The sequence below is a fragment of the Trichosurus vulpecula genome, chromosome 1 (assembly GCF_011100635.1).
Source record: "Trichosurus vulpecula isolate mTriVul1 chromosome 1, mTriVul1.pri, whole genome shotgun sequence".
In the NCBI taxonomy this organism is placed as follows: domain Eukaryota; kingdom Metazoa; phylum Chordata; class Mammalia; order Diprotodontia; family Phalangeridae; genus Trichosurus; species Trichosurus vulpecula.
In genome coordinates, this window is record NC_050573.1 from 246,685,432 (window position 1) to 246,712,565 (window position 27,134).

At 40.1% G+C, this 27,134-nt stretch overlaps 1 protein-coding gene across 4 annotated transcripts in view; it reads right to left on the reverse strand.

Moving 5' to 3' along the window:
* The window catches only part of SS18 (SS18 subunit of BAF chromatin remodeling complex), an 89,508-nt gene extending 63,300 nt beyond the window's left edge, over positions 1-26,208 (reverse strand). The window contains exons 1-3 of one of the 4 annotated variants that reach the window (XM_036757272.1): positions 25,856-26,208; positions 17,561-17,637; positions 10,735-10,819 (exon numbers count right to left, since the gene is read on the reverse strand). In XM_036757272.1, coding sequence (XP_036613167.1) covers positions 10,735-10,819; positions 17,561-17,637; positions 25,856-25,924 — 231 coding nt within the window. In that variant the 5' untranslated portion in view covers positions 25,925-26,208. Of the gene's footprint in view, positions 1-10,734; positions 10,820-17,533; positions 17,638-25,855 lie in introns of those variants that run through there. The other 3 variants (XM_036757279.1, XM_036757297.1, XM_036757287.1) reach the window with 3 other exon arrangements.
* Positions 26,209-27,134: the final 926 nt, after the last annotated feature.

Below are 27,134 nucleotides of genomic sequence, written 5' to 3' on the forward strand. Positions count from 1 at the left end.
AACTCTGGAAAGTTCTGGGATAGGGGGAAGTAGCCAATATGCTGAACTGATGGCAGTGCATCAGGCCATCAGGGAGGACAGTGTCATATATTTACTGACTCATGGGCGGTAGCTAATGGATTAGCTACTTGGATGCCTATATGGAGGAATCAGAATTGGGAGATTCATGGCAAACAAGTTTGGGGTAAAGAGTTATGGGAAAATATATGGGACATGTCTTTGGTTACGGATTTGTCAGTTTTTCATGTTGATGCTCACGCGACCCTGACCACACCAGAACGTGAGTACAATGCACACGCGAATCAACTAGCAAAGATTGCCACTGAATGTATTGTCCCTACTCCAACTCCAACTGATGACCCAGCCTTAGCAAGATGGGTCCACCAGACCACAGGCCATTTAGGGGTCCAGGCCACCCACCAATGGGCACAGGATCGAGGTATCAGTATCTCTCATGCGTTGTTAAAACAAATAAGAGGGGTGTTGTATATGTCAATTAGAAAAAGAACGAACTCTTCCTAGGATAGTGACTGGAGAAATAGCAAAGGGAAAAGTTCCAGCCCAAATTTGGCAGATAGATTATATTGGCCCACTACCCCAGGATAAAAGATGTAAATATGCATGTACGTGTGTTGATACCTATTCAGGTGTAGTAGTGGCTTGTCCTTATAAGGACGCAACTCAGAAAAACACCTGTAAAACCCTAGATATTGTAAGTTTATACTATGGAACCCCAACGCAGATTCAAAGTGACAATGGGTCACATTTCAAGGGCAAAGAAGTGAAAAGATATTGTGTTAAATAATATACAATGGATATATCATATTCCATATTACCCACAAGCAACTGGGCTGACTGAAAGAATGAATGGTTTGTTGAAAGAAGAGCTGAGAAAATTAAGCTCTAATAATTCATATCGACATTGGAAGGATAATTTGTCTATTGCCTCACATAATTTGAGTAATAGGCCCTTAGCGGGGAGTACACCTCTAGCCAGAATGATGACCTCAAATTTGCAGATTTGAGAACAACAAACACATGAGATCCAAAATATTGAATTTTGGACTGTGAGGGAAGATGTCCCCCTACCATGTCCAGGAACACCTGGTTTGGCAGGATATGATTTACATTGTATAGAGAATTTTAGGTTGAATAGGAAAGAAACAAGAAAAACTCCTACTGGAGTATGTATGAGAATCCCCAAGAATCATTTTGAACGGATATTACCTAAACCAGGATTAGCAGCTCAAGGAGTACATGTATTGGCTGGAGTGATAGATTCGAATTATCAAAAAGAAATTGTTGTGACACTCCAGAATTTGGGTGAAAAACCTGTACAATTTGGTAGGAATGATAGTTCAAGTGATTATTATCCCCTGTGAAAAAATAACCTTTGTGAAAACTGACCCACCTCCTAAAATAACTAATAGAGGGGCAAAAGGGCTTGCTCCATTGATAGAATAAAGTTGGGAGATAAGGTATGGGTAAAACGGAAGCCAGATGATATTCCAAAGGCTGCAGAAGTCATAGCCCATGGGAAGGACAACACTGTAACAGTGGTCTATTCGGGGGAAGATAATTACCAAATCGTACCCCTGAACCATATATTTTACCATGAATAGAGCTATAATAATAGATTCACAGACCCCACAGCTATGGCTGATGCTGGTAATTGCCACAAGCCACTCAGAGGGAAGGTGACCTTGTGTGATTAATGGATGAAAGCTTGTACATCTGGGGAAAGGCTGGGAGGACAATCCTAGTCTCCACCTAGGGTGGGAACCTCTTGGCTTACTTTCCTCATTGTGTTCCGTTTAAAAAGAAACATTTACCATCTGAGTTTGGCTCTGATATTGGATCTCTGCATAACTGAAATTTCAACTAAACTGGAGATGATTTTATTTGAAGGATAATAGCCCATACTTGCCTACTCTTTTTGTTCTCTGTTTTGGTTAACCTTGTCACTAGTTCTGTCTCCTGCAGGCCTAAGGACCCTGCAGTTTCCGGTGACTGCCTAAGCACGTAGCATTCTTGGAATTCCTGCCAGCTCGCTAAAGAACTGACCTCTGGAATGGGACTCTTTGGGGAAGGGACACCTCTACGTCCAATTTCAGCAAGAAGAAGCTATGGAAAATGAGACCTTCACCCCTTACCCCAAGATTTTGAGCCCTAATCGTTCGGGGCGGGGGTGAATGATGATAGTGTTCTGAGTACTTATTTTGTGTTATACTTGCTATATTGTTTTATTGTTATGATATTATTGATCCTATGTAATGGATACAAAGATCTAGGGGTGGACATCTGAATTATTAATAATTATTTTGGGGATGATTGATTGAAGAGATTATCTTGCTGGGACCTAGGTGTGGATCACATTTGAATCGTAAACCAGTATTTGGGAATGTCATTGAATGATATGTTTTGCTTTATTGTGAATATGTTTTAGTTTCCTGCGTAATTGGATCACAATGTTCTAGGATATATAATTTAATTTAAATTATGATTGGATTGTGCATCCTAGAACATTGTGAGGGGTGGAGTGTAGCCAGAGTGGCCTTTGTTTTCTTTGAGTGACTCACCTTACCTCATTGAGCCTCGCTGGGCCATACCTGGGGGTGGAGAACTTCCTGTGTGACCTCTTTCGGGGCAGGAAGTCCAGAGACTCATGGCCTGCGAGCAGAAAGCTTCCTGCGTGATGAGTCATGGGGCTGGCTGGGGGGAGGTGTTAACTCCAGAGCCACGACCTAGTCTGCGCTAGGGTGAGGTGCCAGCTCAAGAAGCAGCTCTGGTCATTCAGGCGGCGCTTGATGATGTCAAAAACTCTTATGAGAGGGGAGAGGACAGCTTGAAGATCCTTTTTTCCTTTTCCGGTTGGAGCCAGAGACGCCTACAGCCGAAGCTGAGCTGCCGGTAACAGAGCTGACCCACGTGGAGCGAGGAGTGCTGAGCGAGGACTGGAGGCCAGTGAGTAATCTTCTTACGTAGAGGGGAAGCATGTATACCATTTTGCCTTATACCATCTCGCTTCTCTGTGGCCTCCTGGTTACCCTTGTGAGGCGGACTTATTGGGCCTGGAAGCTTTTGATCAAAATATCAAAATGGGGATGCTGGTTTGTGGGCCTGTTACTGTGGAGTGTAAATATATGCTTTAGTTCTCCTGCCTTCTGCCTAGAGAATTCCTTATATCCTGCGGTTCCGAACCTTTCAGGCACATATGAGATTCTCTTTGAAATCATAAATTCTGCCTTCTCAATATATCAGGGAATATCATACACACTCAATTTGGTATCTTACCCCACAGTAAAGGAGGAGGAAGAAGATAAAAAAGGGGGGGACGATAGAAGGGAGGGCAGATAGGGGAAGGAAGTAATCAAAAACAAACACTTTCGAAAAGGGACAGGGTCAAGGGAGAAGATTGAATAAAGGGGGACAGGATAGGAAGGAGCAAAATATAGTTAGTCTTTCAAAACATGAGTATTATGGAAGGGTTTAGCATAATGATACACATGTGGCCTATGTTGAATTGCTTCCTTTCTTAGGGGGGGTGGGTGGGGAGGGAAGAGGGGAGAGAATTTGGAACTCAAAGTCTTAAAAGCAGATGTTCAAAAAAAGAAGTTTTTACATGCAACTAGGAAATAAAATATACAGACAATGGGGCACAGAAATCTATCTTGCCCTACAAGAAAGTAAGGGAAAGGGGGATGGGGGAGAGTGGGATGACAGAAGGGAGGGCTGACTAGGGAATGGAGCAATCAGAATATATGCCATCTTGGAGTAGGCCGGAGGGTAGAAATGGGGAGAAAATTTGTAATTCAAACTCTTGTGGAAATCAATGCTGAAAACTAAAAATATTAGATAGATAGATAGATAGATAGACAGACAGATAGATAGATAGATGGATGGAAAATGCTATCCACCACCACAGAACGAACTGATGGAGTCTGAATGCAGATCAAAACATACTACTTTCCATGTTTTTAATCTGTGTTTTCTTTCACAACATAACTAATATGGAAATTTGTTTTGCATGATTGCAAATATATAACCTATATCAAATTGCTTACCATCTCAGCAAGGGGAGAGCAGATAGAGGAGAAAAAATCTGGGAACTCAAAATTGTTAAAAATTGTTTTTACATGTAGTTGGGAAAAAATAAAATATTATTCAAAAAAATTTATCTAATAACTATGGGTCATATAATTAGGAATAACAATTATATTACTTTATATTTTACAAAAACTGTTACTATGTAGATCATGGAATTTTGATGTACTTAAGTAAGAAGAGTCTATAATATAGTGCCTAGTGAGGCTTATTAAAGAGGTCTGTGTCTTAAGATTCTGTGAGCCCAGACCACTGTACTTTTTAAAGGCTTATTTTTCTCTCCTATTTTGCTATTACTTGGACGGACAGCACAGCATAGTCAATGGAACGTTGGACTCCAGAGTCATGAAGATGAGAGTTTGGATCCTGCCTCAGACACGTAAGTGCTGTATGACCCTTAGCAACTACTTAACCTGTCTAAGTCATCTTTCTTCTTTGTAAAATGGGACTGGTATTAACACCTACCTCATAGTGTTGTTGCGAGTAACAAGTGAAATAACAAATGTACAATGATTTACACATCTGAAACCACTCTATAAATATGGATGATTATTCTCATTGCACAGTCCTTTCCCCCCTTCTGATTTATGACCTCAAACCTGTTGTCTAAAAATACAGAAATCAGAATTTTGTGTAAAATAAAATAAATTCAATGTTATGAACCTTACAGCCTCTTCTTAGAGTACTTGAGTATCTAGTGCCTGGTATTTGTGATATCTATTTTAGCAATGAGACGCTTATTTTGCTTAGTTCTTGGCATTCTACATTATTCCAAATTAAGTTTATTTTTTAAAATATAATTAAAAACATGAGGGGGAAAAAAGTTTAATTAAAATGTTAATCATTAACTTTTGCAATCAATATAGCTAAAATGAAACAAATATGTGAAGGGATTTTAACAAATAATTTTTAGAATGTTTTAATGAAGTTATACTAGAAAACAACTGTAATTCTTGATCAAGACCCAGAGTTAACATTTGTTATCATCAATCACTGTATTCTCCCTAAAGTGTACAAAATGAAGTTGTCTGTGTACCTTACAAATTCAGCTGTTCTCCTATCCCCAAATTAACTTGTCTTCCCAGTTCAGCTCCAATCCAACTGTTTCTTCTGGGGAAGCAGGACAGCAGAGTGCATTGAATATTTAATTTGAATCCAAAGATCCAGGTGCAAGCAGAAGCTTTGCCAACTAGCTTAAAAGGGAACAGACGTTTTATATAGTGCCTACTATGCACCAGACACTCTGCTAAGTGCTTTTACAATCTCATTTGTTCCTCACAACAATCCTGCAAGGTAGGTACTATTATTATCCCCTTTTTAGAGTTGAAGAAACTGAGGCAAACAATGACTTGCCCAGGATCACACATCTAGTAACTGTCTGAGTCTGGATCTGAACTGAGGTCTTTCCTACTCCACTATCTCTCCTCGCTGACTTCAAAAGTGAATTTACTGTCCTTTCCCCAAAATCTATTTTTTCTTCTTAAGTCACATTTTTCTATCAATGGAACTACTATTTACCCACCTTCCCATATGTGAAAACTTGATATTTTCTTTAACTCTTCTTTCTTCCTCGCCTCTCTGGGTCTCAGCTTCCTCTTTGTAAAATGAGGGGGTTGGATTAGATGACCTCTAAGTTTCCTTCCAGCCCACAGAAGGAGCTGGAAGTATTTAATGACATGATCAACATCATAAAAATATTTATTTGATTGTGGCTAAAATCTCCCCCAATGAATCTTCAGATGAAATCTGCAAAGTTTATAATCCTATGGTAGGTTTAGAAATAAAATTGTGTAGCTCATTCTGATATTATCTAGTGTCTTCTAGGACCTGTGTAGCAGTGACGCATGGGCAACCTATTTTACTACAACATTGTTATCATATTCCACCTGGAAAGCTGTCCATGACTGACTATCAAATACTGGGCAGCTTTCCAGACTACTGATAAAACCTCAACCTCTCCATAAATGATCTTATCATTCTCTTAATTTATATTGCCCTTAATCTGTATTATTCGTTTAGCAATTAGAGTCCTATACTGCATATAACATCTCCCATCACTGCCATTAAATATATTTCTTGTTATATAACTTTCCACATGTTCACATCTTGTATTCCCAATTAAATAGTAAGGTCCTTAAGAGCAAGAACAAAGTCTCCTACTTCCTTATCCTCCCGCAAAACCTATCAGATGTACCCAATAAACGGTCAACAAATATTTGCTGACTTGGTAAGAGTTCAGGCTGAAAGATGGATTACCTACCCCCAGGAAGGATCCTATCTCACTCTTTGCAATATATTTTTCAATACACGATGAAATTGGTGCTGTTTAATATTTTTATCAAAGACTTGGCAAAAGGAATAGCTAGCATGCTCATCAAATTTGTATGTGAAACAAAACTGGGGGGATAGATAATATACTAGATGACAGAGTCAGGATCCAAAAACATCTCGACAGACTATATCACTAGAATAAATCCAAAAAGATAAATTCAATAGGGATAAATGCAAAGTTTTATACACGGGCACAAGGAATCAACTTCATAAGTAGTAAGGCAGGAAGATAGGGCTAGGCAGCAGTTTTTTTCGAAAAGATATGGAGATTTCAGTGAACTGCAAACTCACAAATCAGTAGTGTACTGTGGCAACTAAAAAGACAATGTGATCTTAGACTGCATTAAGAGGTGATAGTCCCAGTGTACTCTGTAATCCTTGGACCTCATCTGGGGTATTCTTGTTCAGTTTGTAGAACCACTATTTAAATAGGACAATGATAAGTGTGTCCAAGAAAAACCAGGATGGTGAAAGGCCTAAAAAGCATGCCATGAAGTATCAAATATGAAAGAATTAGAGATATCTAGCTTGGATAAGGGCCCATTTAAAAAGAATACCATAGTTGTCTTTCAGTATCTAAAGGGCTCTCTTGTGGAGAAGACATTAGACTTTTCCTCTTTGGCCACTGAAGGCAAAACAGAGAGTAATGGCTGGCAGCTGCAAAAAGGCAAATTTGTTGTTCAGTCTTGTCATATAATATATAATGTTATAAAATAATGTTATTGTTAAATTGTTTCAGCCATGTCCAACCCTTTGTGACCACATTTGCGATTTTCTTGGCAAAGATAGTGGAGTACTTTGCTATTTCCTTCTCCAGCTCATTTTTACAGATGAGAAAACTGAGGCAAATATGGCTTGCCCAGGATCACACAGCTAGTAAGTGTCTGAGGCCACATTTGAACTCGGAAAGAGAAGTCCTCCTGATTCCAAGCCTGATGAGCTCACTGTGACACCAAACTGCCCAGAATAATTTCCTAACAATTAGAGCTGGGAGGGAACAGACATGAAGATGGCTTAAGGAGAAACTATACTCAACATCCCCACACAATAAACCACACAACTCTAAGCAAGTGATGTAGACACAACCCCTATAGCCAATGACAGTTAAGAGTCAGATCCTCAGAGGGGCAAAAGTGAAAGTATAAGTGAAAGGCTTCCAGCAAGAAAAAAAAGTGTCAGGGCAAAGAAATCCCCAGAGGGGTGAAGATAAAAGTGAAAGCCTTAGGGAAGAGAAACTCCCAAGAAAAAAGTCTCCACAGTAAGAAATCCAGAGAGATCAAAGTGAAAGATTTCTCCCAAGGAAGAAAAAAAAAATGTTAAAAGTCTCAGAGCAAAGAGGGAAAAAATGGGGAAGGTGACAGGGCACTGAAAGAGGAAAAGGACAACAGAGAGGGAAATAAAAAGTCCCTTCTCCCTATCCTCCTCTGCCCAAGGAAAAAACCCCAACCAAAGGAGGGGCAGCCTCTGACAAAAATTTATAGAAAAGACCTCTCCTCCTTTCTCTCTCTCTCTTCCCATCCCAAGGAGCTCCAACTCAAGGAGGGAAGAACCATGGTGATCACGGGTCAAAAGAAAAGACACTAACTCAGACTAACCCCAAGAAAGGGGAAAAGCAACTAAAGAAGGACCCTCAGAGCAGAGGCTTCAACACCAAAAATGAGTAAACAAAAAATAAAAAATTGTTATAAAGCCAGAAATGACCAAGACAACAGCTTACCCACAGGAACAATCAGAATTCCGAGAAGAAATAATGTCAGAATTTTTAAAGAATTTTGAAATTAAATTATAATAGAAATGAAAGCTATGGCAGAGAACTTCAGGGGCACTGTAGTAATAAATGCCAAGTGGCAGCTTTGTCACCCATCACCTATTTCCAGGTCACAGATGCATGGAGGATGGAGATGGAGACATGAAAGCCCCTGGGCAGTGTACCTACAAAGGAGCAGGTGTACAACAGCACTGTGGCTCAAACCCCAGGAGCAGAACAGGGTGTCAATTTCTAACACGGTCTGAAGCCTGCAGAGGAATAACCAGGGCAGGAATTCCAGAGCAGTGGGAGCCCACAGTGCTGCTACTCTGAACCAGCTGAGTTTTCCAGCCGGCTGAGAGGGTATAAGTCCATCAGCATCTATTCTTGCTCAGACCCAAACCCAGATCAGAAACTTGCAGAGGTCAGACAAAGGGGTTAGTAATCAGACCTTTCCCTGGATCAGTACTTCTGGGACTCTGAAAGCTTGCAGGTCCCCAATCTGAGCTATCCCTGAGGGGCTAGAATAATACAACACTCAACATCCCAAGAAAGCAGCAACAGGACCATGCCAGGTCTTCCCTCCAAAAGTATGCAAAGCACAGCCCTAACATCAAGTCTAAAGTCAGGAAGGAGGTTGGAAGAATGAGCAAACACAAAAGAATCCCACCATAAAAAGCTATCAGGATGACAGCAATGTTTAAAACGCAAATCCAGAAGGAAAAAAAAATTACTCTAAAACATCTACAAGCAAAACCTCAAAGGAAAACAGATTTAGCATAACTCAACTACAATTCCTGAAAAAGATAAAGACTAAAAAAAAACTTCAAACGTTTATTATAAACGAAATAAAAGCATGTAAGGAAAAACTGAGAAAGAAATGCGTTACGGAAGAAAAAAATTGGAAAGGGAATTAACAACTTGCCACAAGAGGTACAAACCCTAACCCAAGCAACAAATTCCCTAAAAATTAGAATGGACCTAAGAGAAGCCAATGACTCCACAAGGCAACAAAAAAACACTAAAACAAAGTGAAAAGAATGAAAAAGAGAAGGAAAAAAAAGTAATGTATCTCATAGCAAAAGCAACTAACCTGTAAGCAGATGAAGGAGGAAAAAAATTTTTAAGAATCATTGGATCACCTAAACACCATGACCAAAAAAGAGCCTTGACATCATATTTCAAGAAACCTTAAAAGAAAATTGCCCAGATCTCTTAGAACCAAAGGGCAATGTGGAAAGAGAATCTATCAGACACCTCCTGGAACATGACATACTAAAATGAAAACTCTCAAGAACATTATAGCCAAAATTCGGAGCTTCCAGGTCAAAGAAAAAAATACTGTAAGCAGCCAGAAACAAAGAATTCAAGCAGCCACTACCATAAACGAGCACTTGGTCAGTCATAAAGCAATAACAACAAATAGGTGACAGATGGATAGCCCACATGCTGCACTGGTAAAGAAGAAATGTTAAGAGACCTGAAAGGTCCCTCAGGATGGATTCTTTCCCTTGCTTCCCCCAATGGAGGGAGGATTTATCAGAGGACATGGACAGGAGTCTCACAGAATAAGAAGGAATGGATTTATCTATTCTGCACCATTAGAAAGGTACCCAACAGTGGTAAAATAAGAGGTCCATTGAAATATGAGCTGTAAGTACTTTTTATAACTGTTCTAGCTCAATAGCATCATTATTATCATCATCATCATAGCATTTATATAGCACTTTAAGGTTTGCAAAGCACTTTACATCTGTTATCTCAATGGTGCTATTATCATACCCATTGTACAGATGAGAAAACTGAGACTGATAGAGAGTAGATGACTTGCCCAGAGTCACACAGCTAATACATATCTAAGGCAGGATTCAAACTCAAGTATTCCTGATTCCAAGCCCAATACACTATCCACTATTACACGTAACTGAGAGGAATGAGGTCCCTACTGAGGAAGAAAGATACTTTGTAATCTAGTATATGGCAGGTTTTTAAAATATCAGAACAGCAGTCTGCAAAGCATTAAAAAAAAAACACCCCTTTAAAAACAGGCTTAGATTGACTCAGCCTCACATGACTCCAGTGATTCTTCAAAAGTAGCAAAAACAACTGTTGTTTCCAAGTTTTATATCTTCCCTGCTTAGAGTTTAATTAAAGTTCCATAGGATCAACTCTCCTTTACCCTCTTTGGGTCAATCTAACTATCAAGTAGATTTCTCCAGAAATGGGAATAAAAAGTGTTCAATTTTTAAACATTCAAAGTGGTCTTTCAACTAAAAGATATACTAAATTCAGGATTTAGTTTCCCAGTTAAAGCAATGCTATACATCTGGAGGAGAAAAGGAGTGGGGAAATGATAAGGAAAAGGAAAGTACTCAAGTGAATTACCTGATTACCCCCTAAATCCGGCCACTAACAAAAAAATAAGATTTCCACTTTAGATGGAAAAGCAAATACATTTAATATGTTGACTCCCTGATAATTTACTGTTTCAAAAAGAAGACAAAATCATTTGTGAATACTGCCTAATTTAAACCACAGTGGAGGGTACTTACTGCTGGTAAAAGAGACTGCATATTTTGATTGGAGTCTGCTATCGTAGCAAGATAAACCAAATTTGTATGTAACATCTGTTGATACCTATTAAAAATAAACCAAATACCAAAATTAAAAGCTGAAATTGTTTTCCATTTACTTAGGTATATGAACAATGTATTATAATCAAGTCAGGAATTGTATATAAAGGTTATAATTCAAATATCAAAAAAGCAATGGAATCCCAAAATGGTTTTTTCAAACTTTTATGCAAAATAAGTCGGAAAAATATATTTTATCTATGCCTACTTCACTGTAATAACTGATTTTCATAGTAACCAAGAAAAGGACTGGAGGGGAAGTTTCACTTCACTGTATCATTTTCAGATCACAAAGGAATCTGATACAAATCCAAGATTTTGCTAGAATGCAGAAAAGTAGAAAAATTGCATAATCTTCTCTTCTCACAAATGAAGAAATCGTCAAAGATCTATGCCCTTTGTAATCAGCAAATCCATTGGGATTTAGTGGACACAATAAAATAAATTGGAATCACCATGTATTAGTTTGTTCTCACTACAACAGATGCAATATTATACAGTAACGACACAGAAAGAAGATAGAACTTATGCATACCACAAGGTGCTAAAAAAAAGCACTCCCCCCTACAATTTCATTTATGTCATTAATTTGATACATTTGGTTCATCCCTCACAAAAGTATAACAGTGAACCCAGGAATAGCCCAGCTTACATTTAGTATACTTCAAGTTAAACAACTGTAAGGACTAATGAAAAAAAAGTTTAAATAACCTAATAGCAATTCAAAAAAATCTTTTTATTCAAATTAACTATGCTTCCCAATATAAAAGTTGCAACTTCCTTTACATTCATGTCCCTTCCACCCTCCTAAGAAAAAAGGGAATATTTCTTCTCTTCAGTACTGGTTATTAGATAAGTTATACCACAACTGATTTGTAGCCTTGTGTTTCTCTCTGCATACACACTATGTAATACAATCAGTTACTGGATTTTTAAATATTGTTATAGGGTCAAAGTTGAGAAAAAAAATATTTATAGGAACATAGGTCCAGAGCTTGAAGAAACCACAGGGACAATACAGTCTAATCCACTCATTTTATGGACGAGGAAATTGATGCCTACTGATGTTGCTGATGGTCACAAGGAAAGTAATCGTCAGAAGCAGGATATGAACCCAGGTTTTCTGATGCCAGAGCCAGTGCTCTTTCCATTATACCACAACTCTCTTAATATAATGAGAGCAATTAATTTTGTTATTAAAATAGTCAAGCACCATTACTAAGTGCCAATGCCCATGTATAAGAAACGTTTTATTACACCACAGTAAACATTTTTATTTTAGCAGTTTTTTGTGACAGGAATGGAAATAGTATGGAATTTCCTGCTTAGAAATCCACCAGATTTGCCACTAAACATAAGGGCTTTCTTTTCTCAAAACTTGCAATACCATTTTTAATGCTGATACAGGTTTTTGTAAGTCATCCAGGTTTTCATTTTCCTACCTCTCAGTATTTGTAGAATTATATATACATCCAGATTATCAGTAACTCTTGATGTCTAACCAATCCACCAAATTTTTATTAATTTACTTTTCTAATTTAGCTTTACATAACCTATACTCTGGGTAAAGAAAATGTTTGCCATTACCATAAACAATGAAGTCAGACTAGTACTTCAAAAGTGGTCATAACTGATGAATTTGCTTGGTCAAACACAGAGCAATGGTTCTCAACCTTTGTGAAGCAGTTTAGGCCTTTATCACCTCTTCCCTGGACCATTGTTAATAGTGTCCTATTGGCCTCAAGTTCCTTCCTATTCCTCCTTCTTTTTATACAAATGCCAAAATTAATTTTCCTAAGGCACAGGCCTAGCCATGACACTCCCCTGTTTAAAAAAAAAAGGGAAGCTACCTATGCACTAGAGGAAAAAAAATGTTTTTAAGTGACACATGTATGTAATAGAATATTACTGCGTTATAAGAAATTATGAATATGAAGACTTCTGAGATGCATTAACTGATAAATACTGAAGATGAACCCGAAAAACAAAATATAGAATGATTACAACAATATATAAACAGAAAGAACAACAAAAAAGCAAAACCTAACCCTGAAATTAAAATGACAGTTTGACTTAGGAGAAGAAATGAGAAAATGTACCTCCTTTCCTCCTTTACAGAGGCTGAGGACTATACATGTGGTGCACACATCTTCTGATCAGAAAATGTGCTGCTTAGTTTTGCTGGCTGCTTTTCCCTCTTTTTATTCTTCATTATGAGAGACAGACTGCAAGTGGGGGCAGGGGGAGGTGTATGTACATACATACACACATACATGAAGGGGGTATAAAAGGTAGCATAAAAAATATCACTAAAAATTTTTAAACCAAAATGTGTGTTGTTGAGATTTTCTGGAATATTAAGTTGCTAATAAAGTAATAAAACCATTTCTAATTGTACTAGAATCCTATATGAATGTGAAAGAATTCTAAATCAAAGAATCATTTGGGAATTGAAAAATCAGGAAAACTTGTGATTCTTTCCCAGGCTCTGATCTAATAGAAAGATGAAGGATGAGTTAAAGTCCATTAACCAATATTTTAAGTTTCTCATGTTGCACTAACTGAAATCTATTTAATTTTTGTTTATAAAATATTTTACATTTACAGTTAATTTCCAAAAGTGGGTGGAAAGAGTAAGTGCACGAGTGATCCATGAGTATCCTTGCAATGTCAAGTTAAGAAACAGTTCCAACACATTGGGTACTCCCCACTCCCTACCCCAAACTGTTGGGAGAGCAAGGACAACAGACAGGATGTGGAGATGGAAGACAATCTTCATAACTAGAGGGAACTCCTGAATGATGAAATCACAGATCAATTTGAATATTTAAAATACCTACTCCGTTAAAATTATTACACGCATCTATTGAAGGGAAAAAACAGAACACATAAGCCCTCTTGTTTAAACAATACAACTATTAATCTGTTGTACTAGAAATAGCTCATCTCCCAAAGACTTCATAAAAATCTAAAACTTTGTCTTGGAAAAATAAAGTAATTACCACTCAGTTTTCTCACATAGCTACAAAATTAATTTGAAAATGCATTAAAGTGCTGCTTTCTTTTTAGGAATAAACCTACATCTATAGGTTGTGGGAAAATATGGTTTAGGTTTTATAAAGCAATGTCAAAGTGTTTTTGACCACCTTTCCATTGATTTTTCTTAAATCTCCTACATCAAAACAAATCTTGAATTGAGAATATTTTGAATTTCGAAATACTCCTACGAAAAGATATACTGTGGTTTCCAAAACCTGTAGTTTTCAAAAACAGGGATTGGCAACTCCAGCAAAGATAGATTTAGAAAACCAAACACATTTGTCAGGATAGTAATTCTGCCCTCTCAGGTATATGTGGCAGAGATGGAGCAGAGCAGAAGAAATTCTTCAAAGCAGTAAACACATGTCAGCACATGGCCCATTGCTTAAGAGTAATTATGTTTAAGGTGCTGCAAGTAATTAGGAGAGCTATGGTAAACAAGTGAAGACTTTATATTATCTGCAACCAAATACAAGATACATTAAGTACTAGGGGAAAAGATATTAGAAGTATGAGGTAACATAATTAATTTCCAATATCAATTTCTGTACTATGAAAGCCCTAAATGTCATAACAATCATCTGTACAGAAATAGTCTTCCACCAGGATTTTTCCTGAGTCACAAAGGTCACAGAATCACATTATATTTGACCTGGAAGAGGCCTCAGAGATTACCAAGCCCAACCTATCCGTTTTAAAGATTAAGAAAACTGAGGCCCAAAGAGAAGTGACTTGGCCAAGGCCACACAAGTAGTATGGCAGAACTAGGACAAGAAATTTAACTCCTAGTTCAGTGTTCTTTTCAAATAGGAGAGCCTCAAATATCTGTAAATTTTATACATCAGCAAAGGTTTGGACTGTGCAGTATGTTGGGGAAATTTATATAGACTTAACAGTTTGCTGATGATTTTCATGATTTTTTTCCTTCTCTTCGCATTCCTTTTTCCTCTCCCATTAACACTAGAGAGGCAGCATGTCAATCAGTGAATCAATAAACAAATTTTAAGTTCCTACTATGTTCCAGGCACTGTACTAAGGACTGGGGATACACAAAGAGGTGAAAGACAGTACCTGACCTCAAGGAACTGAAAATGTACCGGGAGAAACAACATGCAAACAAATGTCTACTAAGCAAGCTATATACAGGATAAATAGGTAATAATTAATGGAGGGAAAGCACTAGAATTAAGAGGGACTGGGAAGGCATTCTGTAGTAGGCCAGACTTTAGTTGAGACTTAAAGGAAGCCAAGGTGGTCAGTAGTCAGAGTAGAAAAAGGGAGACCATTCCAATCATGGGGGACAGCCAGAGAAAACACCCAGAGCCAAAAGATGGAGTACTTCTTCATGGAACAGCCAGAAGGCTGATACCAGACTGCAGAGTATATGTCAGAGAGTAAAGTATAAGAAGACTGGAAAGGTAGGAGGGTGCTAGGTTATGAAGGGCTTTGAATGCCGAATAGAGCACTTTGTATTTGACCTCGAAGCAACAGGAGGAGGAATGACATGATTAGACTGCTGTCTTAGGAATCACTTTAGTGGCTAAATGGAGAATGGACTGGAATGGAGAGAGACTTGAAGCTGAAGACCCACCAGCAGGCTATTGCAATAATCAAGATGCATGATGATGAAAGGCTGTACTAAAGTTGGGGCGATGTCAGAGGAGAAAAGAGGGTGCATAAATGTTGTACAGTCTTGATAACAACTTGGATATGGGGAGTGAGGAGTCCAGGATGATTCCTAGGTTGCAACCGTGAGGGGTTAGGAGGAAAGTGTTGCCCTCTATAGTAATAGGGAAGGTAGGATGTGGTACAATTTCAAGGAAAGATATTCAATTCTGTTTTGACAAAGTTTAAGATGTCTACTGGACATCCAATTCAAGATGTCTTGAGAGGCAGCTGGAGATGCAAAACTGGAGGTCAGCAGAGAGACTGGGACAGGAAAGGTAGATTTGAGTGTCACCAACATAACAATGGTCATTAAATCCATAGGAGCTGACAGAAATCATCAAGTGAAGAGGGCCCAGGACAGAACTCTAAGAGACACCTACAGTTAGAGGGCATGATATGAAGGATTTGGCAAAGGAAAGAGAGAAAAAGCAATCAAATAAGTAGAAGGAAAACCAGGAAAGAGGGGGTTATGCTGAAAACTTAGGGAGAAAAAAGTTACCAAGGAGAAGAGAGTGATCGACAGTATCAAAAGCTACAGAGAGGTCAAGGAGAATGAGGACTAAGAAAAGGCCACTGGATTTGGCAACTAAGGGATCATTGATAACTTCGGGGAAAGCAGTTTCAGTAGAATGATAAGGTTGGAAGAGAGATTAAAGGTTAAAAAGAGTGGGAGAAGAGAAAGTGGAGGCACCTATCGTAGATGGTCTTTTTGAGTTTAGTTACAAAGGGCAGAAGAGATATAGCATGAGAGTTGGGATGGAAGAGTCAAGTGAGGGTTTTTTCAGAATAGGGAAGAAAGAGGATATTTAGCAGGTACCAGGAAATGAGCCAGTAGAGAAGGAGACTGAAAACAAGTGAGAGTGGGATGACAAAGGAGGCAATCTGTTGGAAGAGATGGGATGGAATGGGATTATGTGACCAGGTAGAAAGGTTAGTCTTGGTAAGGAGTAAGGTCACTTTATCATGTGAAACAGGAAAAGTTAGCTTCAGACCAATGATTCTTTCCTACCTATTTTCTGAGTCATCTATCTACTCTAGAATACTGTCCCTTCAGAAATAGAAATCCCTGCATCTAAAGCCAGTTTTGAAGACTGATTAAAAGTAACAACCACACTTGATAACTTTTCTAGATCAGTGTTTTCCAAGCTTAATCATTCTACGACACATAAATTTCAAAACTGGTTAAAGCATACTTGAATAACTGATAGGTTGAAGGTACCCTACCCAACAATCAAATTGTTGAGCATGAGAACTATTGGATCATAAATTTAGAACTGGAAAGGACCTTAAGAAATCACCTATTCTAACCTTGTCCTTCTACAGATGAGGAAAAGAGGCCCCAAAAGGAGTAGTATTTCGCCCAAGGTCACAAAGGCAAGAATAGCTGGAATTCAAACCCATTTCCTCTGACTTCAAATTCAACACTCTTTCTACGGGATCCACAATCCTGATGGAACAGGTTGAACGGCTTTGTAAAAAAATAAATATTACTATAATAAGAAAGCAAAAGAAAATCCAGAAAAAATGAGAAAAATGAGAGAAAGGTTCATGAAGGGCACAAGCCAGATCTGTTAGGAAAGCCTGGCTCGTTAGGGCATGCCAGCAAGCTCTTCCTGGAGTTTTTGTCTATGCTGACACATTGGGGAAATAGCTGTTCTATATTCCTTTTAAACATTTTAATTCCATTTATTCTTCCATTGCAGAAATTATAAGTTATTACATGAACTTAGAGAAGATATTTAAGTCACCTTGAAGACATCTAGACAGTTTGGTCTCTATAAATATATTGTAATCAACTACATAATTATTTTATTACAAATTACCCATGTTTCTTCAACAATAGTTCAGAGTGTAACAATTTCCTGGTGCAGAGAGATCTTATTTTTCCATGAATGATATAATATATGCTTTTAAGTCATTTATTTGTATAGCGGTACAAGAAGTGTTTAAAAAAAATTTAACTTCCTCAAACAATACATTTCACTTTTTGTAAAAATGGAAAAATCAATACCAAAAAAAAGTTTCAGATCAATCTTACTGAGAGCATTCTGTAGTCTTTCCTTTATTCTGATAATCCATTATACACTGAATAAGATGGTTATTTTCATCCAACATCTGAAATAAAATTTGAAAAAGTTTGTCATAAACATGAACATCAGATAAAAGTATCATAAGCTCAAAAACCTACAGTAATATTAATGAGTGCTATTTTTTATAATTAATTTATTTTAGTTTTCAACAGTCACTTCCATAAGATTTTGAGTTTTAAATTTTCTTCCCCTCCTTCTTTTCCCCCTTCCCCAACATGGCATGCAATCTGATATAGGCTCTACTTATGCATTCATATTAAATATATTTTCACATTAATCATGATGTAAAGAAAAATTAGAACTAATGGGAGAAACTACAAAAAAAGAAGAAACAAAATAGAACAACAAAAGAAAAGGAGAGCAAATAGTATCCTTCCATCTGCATTCAGACTCCAAAGTTCTTTCTCTGGAGGTGGATAGCATTTTCCATCATGAGTCTTCTGGGGTTGTCTTAGATCCTTGCATTGCTGGAAAGAGCTAAGTCTATCAAAGTCAGTCATCACACGATGTGGCTGTTGCTGTGCACAATGTTCTCCTGGTTCTGCTCATTTCACTCAGCATCAGTTCATATATGTCTCTCCAGGTTTTTCTGAAGTCTATCTGCTCATCATTTCTCACAGCACAATAGTATTCCATTACATTCATATACCACAACTTGTTCAGCCATTCCCCGATTGATAGGCATCCCCTCAATTTCTAGTTCTTGGTCACCACAAAAGAGCTGCTATAAATATTTTTGAACATGTGGGTCCTTTCCCATTTTCATAATCCCTTTGGGATACAGACCTAGAAGTGGTATTGGTAGGTCAAAGCATACGCAGTTTTATAGCCCTTTTCTCCAGAATGGTTGGATCATCATAATTATTCCAACATGCATTAGTGTCCTATCAAACTTTTATCATTTTCCTTTTCTGTCATGTTAACCAATCTGATAGGTGTGATCTGGTACCTCAGAGCTGTTTTGATTTGCATTTCTCTACTGTTTTGGTAGTTTGATTGGTATGGTACTGAATAAGGAATTTAATTTAGGTAGACTTGTCATTTTTACCATATTAGCTCAGCCTACCCATGAGCAACTGATATTTTTCCCATTATTTAGATCTGACTATGTTTGGGTAAAGTGTTTTCAGTGCTATTTTTTTTAAATGACTCTGACTCTTACCCATGATAAAAGCCCCAAAGCAACTATTACATATCATAAAAGCATCATATAGAAATGTAAAGAAACAGTGACACCTTAAAATTCTTAACTGTTCTTACTCTGACATCTCTCTAATTTTTAGTTTAGTTTAATAAACACAGTTTACATAGCTTTTTAAAAAGAAATTAGATTTCTTTTTACATAAAATTATGTACTCTACTTGAGTTTTAAAATGGAAATAATGTTTACATAAAGCCTCTAATGAAAATGGATTTTTTTTAATGCAAACAATAAGTTTTTTAGAATGGACTTCTAATTTCATAGGTGCAGAAAGCTCCTCCTCATAAGGAACTTCCTCCACCAATGTAGATAGATAGGTACCTTAAAATTTTTATGAGTTACCCAAAATTCTGAGAGGTAAAAGCACTTTGCCCAAAATCATAGTACCCCAGAGACTAGACTTAAAGCTAGGACTTCCTAACCCAAGTCTAATAATAAGAATTAAGAATAACAGCTGACACTTTTTAGGCGAACACATTTTTAAGTTTTGTAAAGCACTTTACATATAAAACCTCACTGGATCTTTATAACAACCCTGGTAAGAGGCAATGAGGTACCAATGGACAAAAGATGGGGCTCACAAAGTCACACATTCAAGCTTGCCTCTGCCTGGACCAGTCATTCAACCTCTCACTGACCCAACTCTCTAAACATGTAAGGTGCAGGTAACAGTTATAGATGGGCATTGATAGAGGGAGTCTCCTCACTGGGAGTTGCCTGCACCATTTCAATCACAGGTCTAGACCAAAAGGTGAGAAAAGTTGAATATTCAACTTAGTCATAGAGTCCCAAAATATGAAGTGTCAAAGGGCAGATTTGAATCAAAAACCTTCCTGACTGCAAGACTACGGCCTTTTCCACTACACCTCACTGCCTTGTTTTGGAAGATTTCTAAAAACACATGATATTATCATCTCTATTTAGTGAACTCAGGGGTTTTTTTTTTCATTGTAGAGTCTTCTTTTGTTTCGGAAAGAAGTGTAAGTTTGAGTTATCACCGTCTCCTCTACTAGATCTAAATTATTGTCGGAAGTCTAGAAGGGAAGGTTGAAGGTTTCCTTCTTTTAAATTTAAACACATCTTTCAGTAAAAGTTAATTCTAGACTACTCAGAATGAATTATAGATTTGACACAAAAAAGATAAACAGCTGAAAACAAAATGCATTAAAAATCAATACTACCTCATCTCATCAAAGTTACCACCATCCAAAGCATTCCTGGTTTTAAAACATTTTAAAAGTAGTATTATTTACTTTTAAACATAAGTCATATTAAACTTAATGACTAAGTTACTAGCAATATACTATTGTGGGAGAATCAGTGGGAAGTGACAGGGATATTAAAAAGCATTCATCAGTTTTTTAATGAGTATCAACATTAATTTTAGACAGACAGCTTGTCAATGTAACTACAATACTAGGCATGGGAATAAGGAAAACTTGAGATGGAACCCCACCTCTAACATTAATTAACTGTGTGACCATGGATAGCCCTTTCTCCTAGCCTTACTTTCTTCATCAGGGAGTTAGTACCAACTCACAGGGGTCTTGTGAGGCTCAAAAGAGATATGTTCGTTAAAGCACTTGGTGAACTTTAAAACATTATCTCAGTAAGTCATTAACTGTGACATTTTATTCATATTTATATTTCTTACTTGATAAAAGAAAAAATATATATTGCCATTACTACAGTAACTGATAATAAGTATAGTAAATATATAGATGAAGTAAGGCAAACTAAGTAAATGAGGACTTGGAGCCTGGAAGTCCTGGGTTACTAATGTGACCTAAGTCAAGTCACTCAGCAACTTTCAAGTTCCCCATTGCTTACTAAATAAAGTCCAAATTCCCTAGCCTGGCATTTGAAGTTCTCTACCATATGGATGCCACTTAAGGCTTTCTAGCCTTAGCTCATACTATTCTTCTTCTATCACCAAATCTATAACAACCTCTCCCAACAATCTCATCCCACCTCCCCACAGCACACAAACTACTACTTACATCCCAACAAACTCCAACGGTGAAATCCTGCCCCACTTATCAAGGTTCAGCTAAAAAACCTCTTCCAGGTAGCCTATCTCAGCACATCTATCCTCTTTGAATTCTCTTAAGACTTTCCCATACACTTATCAGACTAAAATTTGGGTACATGCCCTAAGAAATGAAAGTATGAAGATCTAAGTGTTCTCAAGGAAATCATATTCTAAAGGTGGAAACAAGACATATAGGAGGTTTCCGATTCAAATCCAAGGGAAAAGCAGAGTTGACTCCTTAAGAGTGCAGTAGCAAAATAGATGGCGCTGTATAAACCAAGGCCAGTCAGGTTGAGAACTTTCTTTTCTGGGTCTTCAGTAGCTGTGATTGTTGAGGAATTTGCTTCAGAAGCTATAGAAGCAACTGCCAGGACTCATCCCCATAGGGGTCAATTCCCAGGATGATAGATCCTGGGCCAGGGATAGAACCATGCACTCTTGAGTTTACCTGTCCAACAGTATCAATTGATGAGTGACTGGTGTTGGTAGTGGCAAAGAAGATGAGTGTCTTCTCCTCAGGGATTATTCTCGTCAATGATAGCTGGCACAGTGGATAGAGCACTGGGCCTGGAGTCAGGAAGACTTAGAGCATGAGTTCAAATCTGGCCTCAGACACTAACTGTGTGACCCCGGGCAAGTCACTTAACCCTGTTTGCCTCAGCTCTTCATCTGTAAAATGAGCTGGAGAAGAAAATGGCAAACCACTTCAGTATCTTTGCGAAGAAAACCCCAAATGGTGTCAAAAAGAGTCAGACACAACTGAACAATAACATGGACTGGGGGATTTTCTTAAATTCAAGGTCCTGGGCAATCTCCATCAAAGTTTGAGGAGAGATGGTAGTGTAGATGATCAGTGGTATAAGTAATGTGACTTGCTGAACACATACTGCCTCCCGTCTCTCATTCAATATGCCTTGCTGTTTCAACTAGGTTTCCCCATAGGTGGCAGGCGGCAAGCATGGCTAGCCCAATTGCCAAACAGTAGCTGCTTCCCTGGAAGATGACCAAGGAAACTGGGATTGAAGAAAGACCATTAATAATAGCTATCATTTACATAGTAAGGTTTGCAAAGGGCTTTACAAATATTATTTCATTTGATCCTCGTAACAACCCTAAGAAGTAGATGCTATTATTGTCCCAATCTTTAATGGCTTGCCCAGGGTCACACAACTAGGATCTAAAGTTCGATTTGAACTCAGGTCTGCTGGATTCCCGGTTCAGAGCACCACCTTAGCTGCCTAACTGCCCCCATTGGTGGCAGCTGGTCGTTGGTGGTGGCAGTGGTAGTGGTGCCAAAGATGGACCACTTCTCCACAGAATTGCTCCCCACAGCGATGCGTGTGGAGGCACGACTAGAAGCAGGACTGGTGCTGAGCTCACTCCACTCTGCATCTACTACTCTGCCTGGCCTCAACTCCACAGAACAATTAGTTCCACCCAGGTAAAGCTCATCACTTATCACCATAGTAACTCAAGCCTTGAGCAGCACCACCTCCTCCTCAGCCTCCTCTCCCCTCTGACTGGAGGGTGGAGTACCAAACTTCTCCCAAAGCCTTCCTTTATAGAGAGCAGAAACTGGACTTTTTAAATTCAAAGCATTCTGCATCTTTGGCTCTGCCTCATTTCAACTCCACAGAATAAGCTGCCCCAGCACCAGGTACCACCTGGCCTCTCCCTCCACCCCCACTTTCCTACCTCCTTTTGTGTGTTGTCTCCTCCACCCCATTAGATTTTAAACTTCTTGAGGGCAGGGACTGCTTTTCTTTTTTGTATCCCCAGTGCTTAACAGTGCCTGGTGCATAGTAGGCAGTTAATAATGTTTATTGGATTAGACTGACTGAGGGACACTGCCATCCCCTAGGAGCTTGGGCTAACCTGTCCAACCATGGTAGTTGGTCAGTGGTTGGTGTTGTGATTAATGAGGGAAGGCCCCTTTTCCACATGAAATGTCCCCTTCAATGATAACTATGAGAGGTAGGCTGTTGTTCTGGGGGACACTACTATTCCTGGACTCTTGGGTTCAGAGCCTTGGTTGACTCCATTGTGGTCGGAGGGGAGGAGGTCAAGATGGTAGCAACGGTTTAATATTTAGCTCTACTAGGTCGTAACTCTGTGCCAACAGAAGGCTGCTCAATGCAGGCTAAATAATTTGTATTAAGATTTTTTAAAACCTCAAGGAATAATCTAATATAATACCTGCCTTTAAAAAGAGCCATATAACATCTGGAAGATGATACTCTATGCTACTTTTAAAGACTCCAATAATGGAGACTGAGAACACCTTGGCAATCCACTCCAGAATCTGACAATTTCCACTGTCTATCTTTATTGAGGTGTGGGAGGAAAGTCTGACCTGGTATAGATCTATAATTTATAGTCTTAGTTGCCTAAGGAAACTGAGAGGTTAAGTGACTCTCTCAGAGTCATACAGCTATTATTTGTCAGAGGCAGGCCTTGAATCTATTCTGCCACCAAGGCCAGCTAAGAACTAAGCACAGCTACCTCTTATCTTTATTATTTGGACCATAAATGTTTCACAAGGAGTTTAAACCCACCTGCCTAAATGTTATAGTCAGTAGAAATAAAGTCTTCCATCACCTCTCAAGGTACCTTTTCTTTCAATTTTATCAATATTCTGACCCCATTTACATACTACTAAACCTGCATGACCTTGGGCAAACTACTCACCTCCTATAGCCTCAGTTCCCTCTCACCTCTGCCATTTTCTACCAGTGTAACTAGTGGACAGCTGGGTGGCACAATGGATAGAGTGCCCAGCCTGGAGTCCGAAGGATTCATCTTCCTGAGTTCAAATCTGGCTTCACTTACTAGCTGTGTGACCCTGGGCAAGGCACTTAACCTTGTCAGCCTCAGTTTCCTCATCTGTAAAATGAGCTGGAGAAGGAAATGGCAAAACAATCCAGTATCTTTGCCAAGAAAACCTCAAATGGGGTCACAAAGAATTAGACACTATTGAACAACAAAGAATATGGTTAAGACAATTTACCTTTCGGGGTCTCAGTTTATTCATCTTAAAAATCAGAAGGTTGTACTAGATGAGTATTAAAATTACTACCAGCTCTAAGTCTATGAACTTGTTTTTTTAAATGAGGTGAAGGTGGTTGGACTAGATGAGCTTTCTAAAATTCTAGTTTTCAGTCCCACTTTCTACAGGAAGCTTTTCTTGATTCCCCCTTAATGCTACTACCTTCCCTCCCTTGATTATTTCCACTTTATCCTGTATGTAGTTTGTACATAGTTGTTCCCATGTTTTTTTCCCCATTAGACTCTGAGCTCCTTAAGCAAGGACTGTCTTTTTACCTTTCTTTGTATATTTAACACAATGCCTGGCTCACCTCATTCATAGTAGGTCTTTAATAAACATTCTGACTGACTCAAAGTCCTAGGAATCTTGAGGGATAGAAGAAAGAGGAAAAGAGAGGAATAAGCGGAGGCATTGGAGGAAGAATTAAGAGTGCTGGACTCACAATAAGAAAAAGCTGGGTTTATTCTACCTCTAACATTGATTGACTGGCTTTGTGACCCTCATCTTCTCTAAGTCTCAGTTTACTCATCTATTGGTAAAAATAAGGATAACAGGACCTACACTAATAGGATTTTTGTAAGAACAAAATGCAAATAACAGGCTCTGAAAATTTAAAAACCTATATAAAAATGTGAACTATCATTATTATTTAGGTTTATGACATTTAACTCTAGAAAGCACTTTAGAAATCTAGTAGTTTTTGCTTTTGCATTTTTTTAGACAGATGAGGAAGTTCCAAAAGATGAAGTGACCCGACAAAAGTCAAAAAGGTATTAAGTCGCCAAGCCAGAACTCACATCCGAGTTCTCCCATTCCAAATGCTTATATTTTTTATACATAAGTGTTAAAGGCTAGAAATCTCCCTAATGTGTTGTAAAATATAAAAATTACATCATCGAAGCACACAGCCCAGGTATTAAGTTCAAAAAATAAACACCTAGGCAAACCTTTAAACCCACAGGGGAACACTCATTTGATGGGGGTTTTTTGGTTTTTTAATGGCAGTTAACAGCAGTATATCCACAATATTTATGGAGTGGTCGATCCTGTCCTGGCACTGTGACTTAAGGATGTCTCGAGTTGCCTTTTCTCCAACTTTAACAAAAGTAAAAACGGAAGGAAAAACCCCCAAAATGTTTGAGAAGCAACAAAAATCACGTAGGATTTAAGTTTTTAAAAGTTCCGGAACTACAGTTCCCGCAAGGTGGGAATGCTGCCGCCGCTCTCCCTTGGAGGCCAATAAAGGCCAAAGGACGATACGAGGGGGACCTCGATGCCTCCCACCGCGCGGCATCCCACCTCAGGCAAAGGTCAGGGTACCGCGGGAGAGGAAAGGATGGAGGCGAGAAGAGGCCGCCTCGAGCACCCCAGGGCCTCCCCCTCCTCACAGATACCTCCACTCCCCTCACTCCTCCCCAGGGCTCCAGGACCCCAGGTCTGAGGAGAGGCAGGAGGGGAAGCGGACGGCGCGCAGCCGCTCCCCGCCCCCACTCGCGCGCCCGCGCCGCACAGAGCCTGCGCGACGGGGAGGGGGCGGGGCGTCACAAAAGTAACTCCAGAAGCGACATGTGGGGGGCGCGAGGGCCACGAACTCCCGAGAGACTTGCCCGCGTTCCACCCACCCCCACACATCCTACCCCTCCTCCTCGAGTTATGCTCCGGCAGCCAAGGGAGCGCGTGCCCGCCGCCTCCTCCCTCCCAGCGGCTACCACATAAACCAGCCGCCGCCCCATCCCCAGAGAAATCAGGCGGCGCTTGACGGGGCTTTTGTGCGTGTGGGACAGTGTGCAAGAGCGCGGGGGAAAGTCCGTCGGAGGAAGGGGTGTTCCCCCCCACCGCCGCACCCACTAGGCCAGAGCCCGCGGCTCCGCTTCTCCTCCACGCGCGCGCACGATCACATACAGCCGCTTCCCAGTCATGACCGCCCCCTCCCCCCAGTCCGTCTCCCCGGAGCGCAGCTTTACCTTCTGAATCGCCGCGGGAGTGATCTCTCCCTTGCCCCGCTGCCTCGGAGCTGCGAACGCCACCGACATATCGGCTTCTCGCAGCCGTCCCCGAGATCCAGCAAGTCCCGGGCGCTCCGGGGTGAACAGAAAACTGGGGGAGAGAAGCCTGCCTCTTGGGTGGAACCACTGGCAGACACCGAGAGGGGGGATCCTGGGGGGGCGTGCGCACGGCCGGAAAATGCCACCCGCCAAGCGCCCTCTCACCCTCTTTCTACACGAACCACCCTACCCACGACTCCCAGCATAGTGCTAGGTGGGCATAGGGCCGCGCGTCGTGATTGCGTCGTCATCGAGAACAGCCCGAGCGTTCCTCTTTCTCCAGCGCTCCCCCACATACACCTTGTCATAATGGTACAGTCCCGCTATTGCCCTCCCTACGCTCCAGTGATTCAGGAAATGGTCGGGCCGCCCGCTTGGAGCCGGGGGGAGGTTGGAGCTGCCCCTGTCACAGGAAATGCGAGAGGCCGAAACCGGCCCGCCCCTTCCACCCCAGCGCAACCCCCTTCTCTGGTCGGCTGGAGCATCTTTCGAGCCGGCGTCCTCTACTGCGTGGATGACAACTGATTACTCTTCTTGTCCAGATTCTCACACACGCACAGACAGACACACACACACCCGTGTTAGAAGTTGTGCCCTAGGCTCGCTACTCTGCGGAGCCGGGCGGCAAAAAGCACCGGGGCCGGGCGGCGCGCCACGGAAGTTTCTCCAAACTCCTAGAGCATCTGCTGAACAGAGAGAAGGCGAAAGGCGGGGAGGAGGGAGGGAGTAAGAGCGGGTTTGCTGCCCGAAAGTAAACAGCGAAACCTAGGAAATGCGTCCGGACCGCGAGTCTTGGTGGACTGTGCCTCTAGCGCACGGACCCACACCAAGCTGGACCTGGGAGGACGGGGGACTGGGGGAGAGGCCGCGAGGAAGAGTACAGGAGGGCTCGGAGTCATCGCACGCTCGAAGGAAAGCGCGATCGCACAATGGCCCCCAAGCTGCAGAAGCTGTTTGCCCAAGAGCAACGCAGAAGCTCGTTAGAGGAATCCTTGAGACAAGATTTTTGGAGGGGAAACCTGGAACCCCTCCTAGTTTGGACCATCGGGTTTGAAATTGGGACATGGGGCCCTGCTTTTCTTTCGCTGCAAATCACGAAATAGGAGGAGGAAAGTTAGCTCCCCAAACTGCGGTGGAAATGGCTGAACGGGGTTGATGAAACCGCCCTTCTCTTAGGAAAAATCCTAAATTCCCCGAG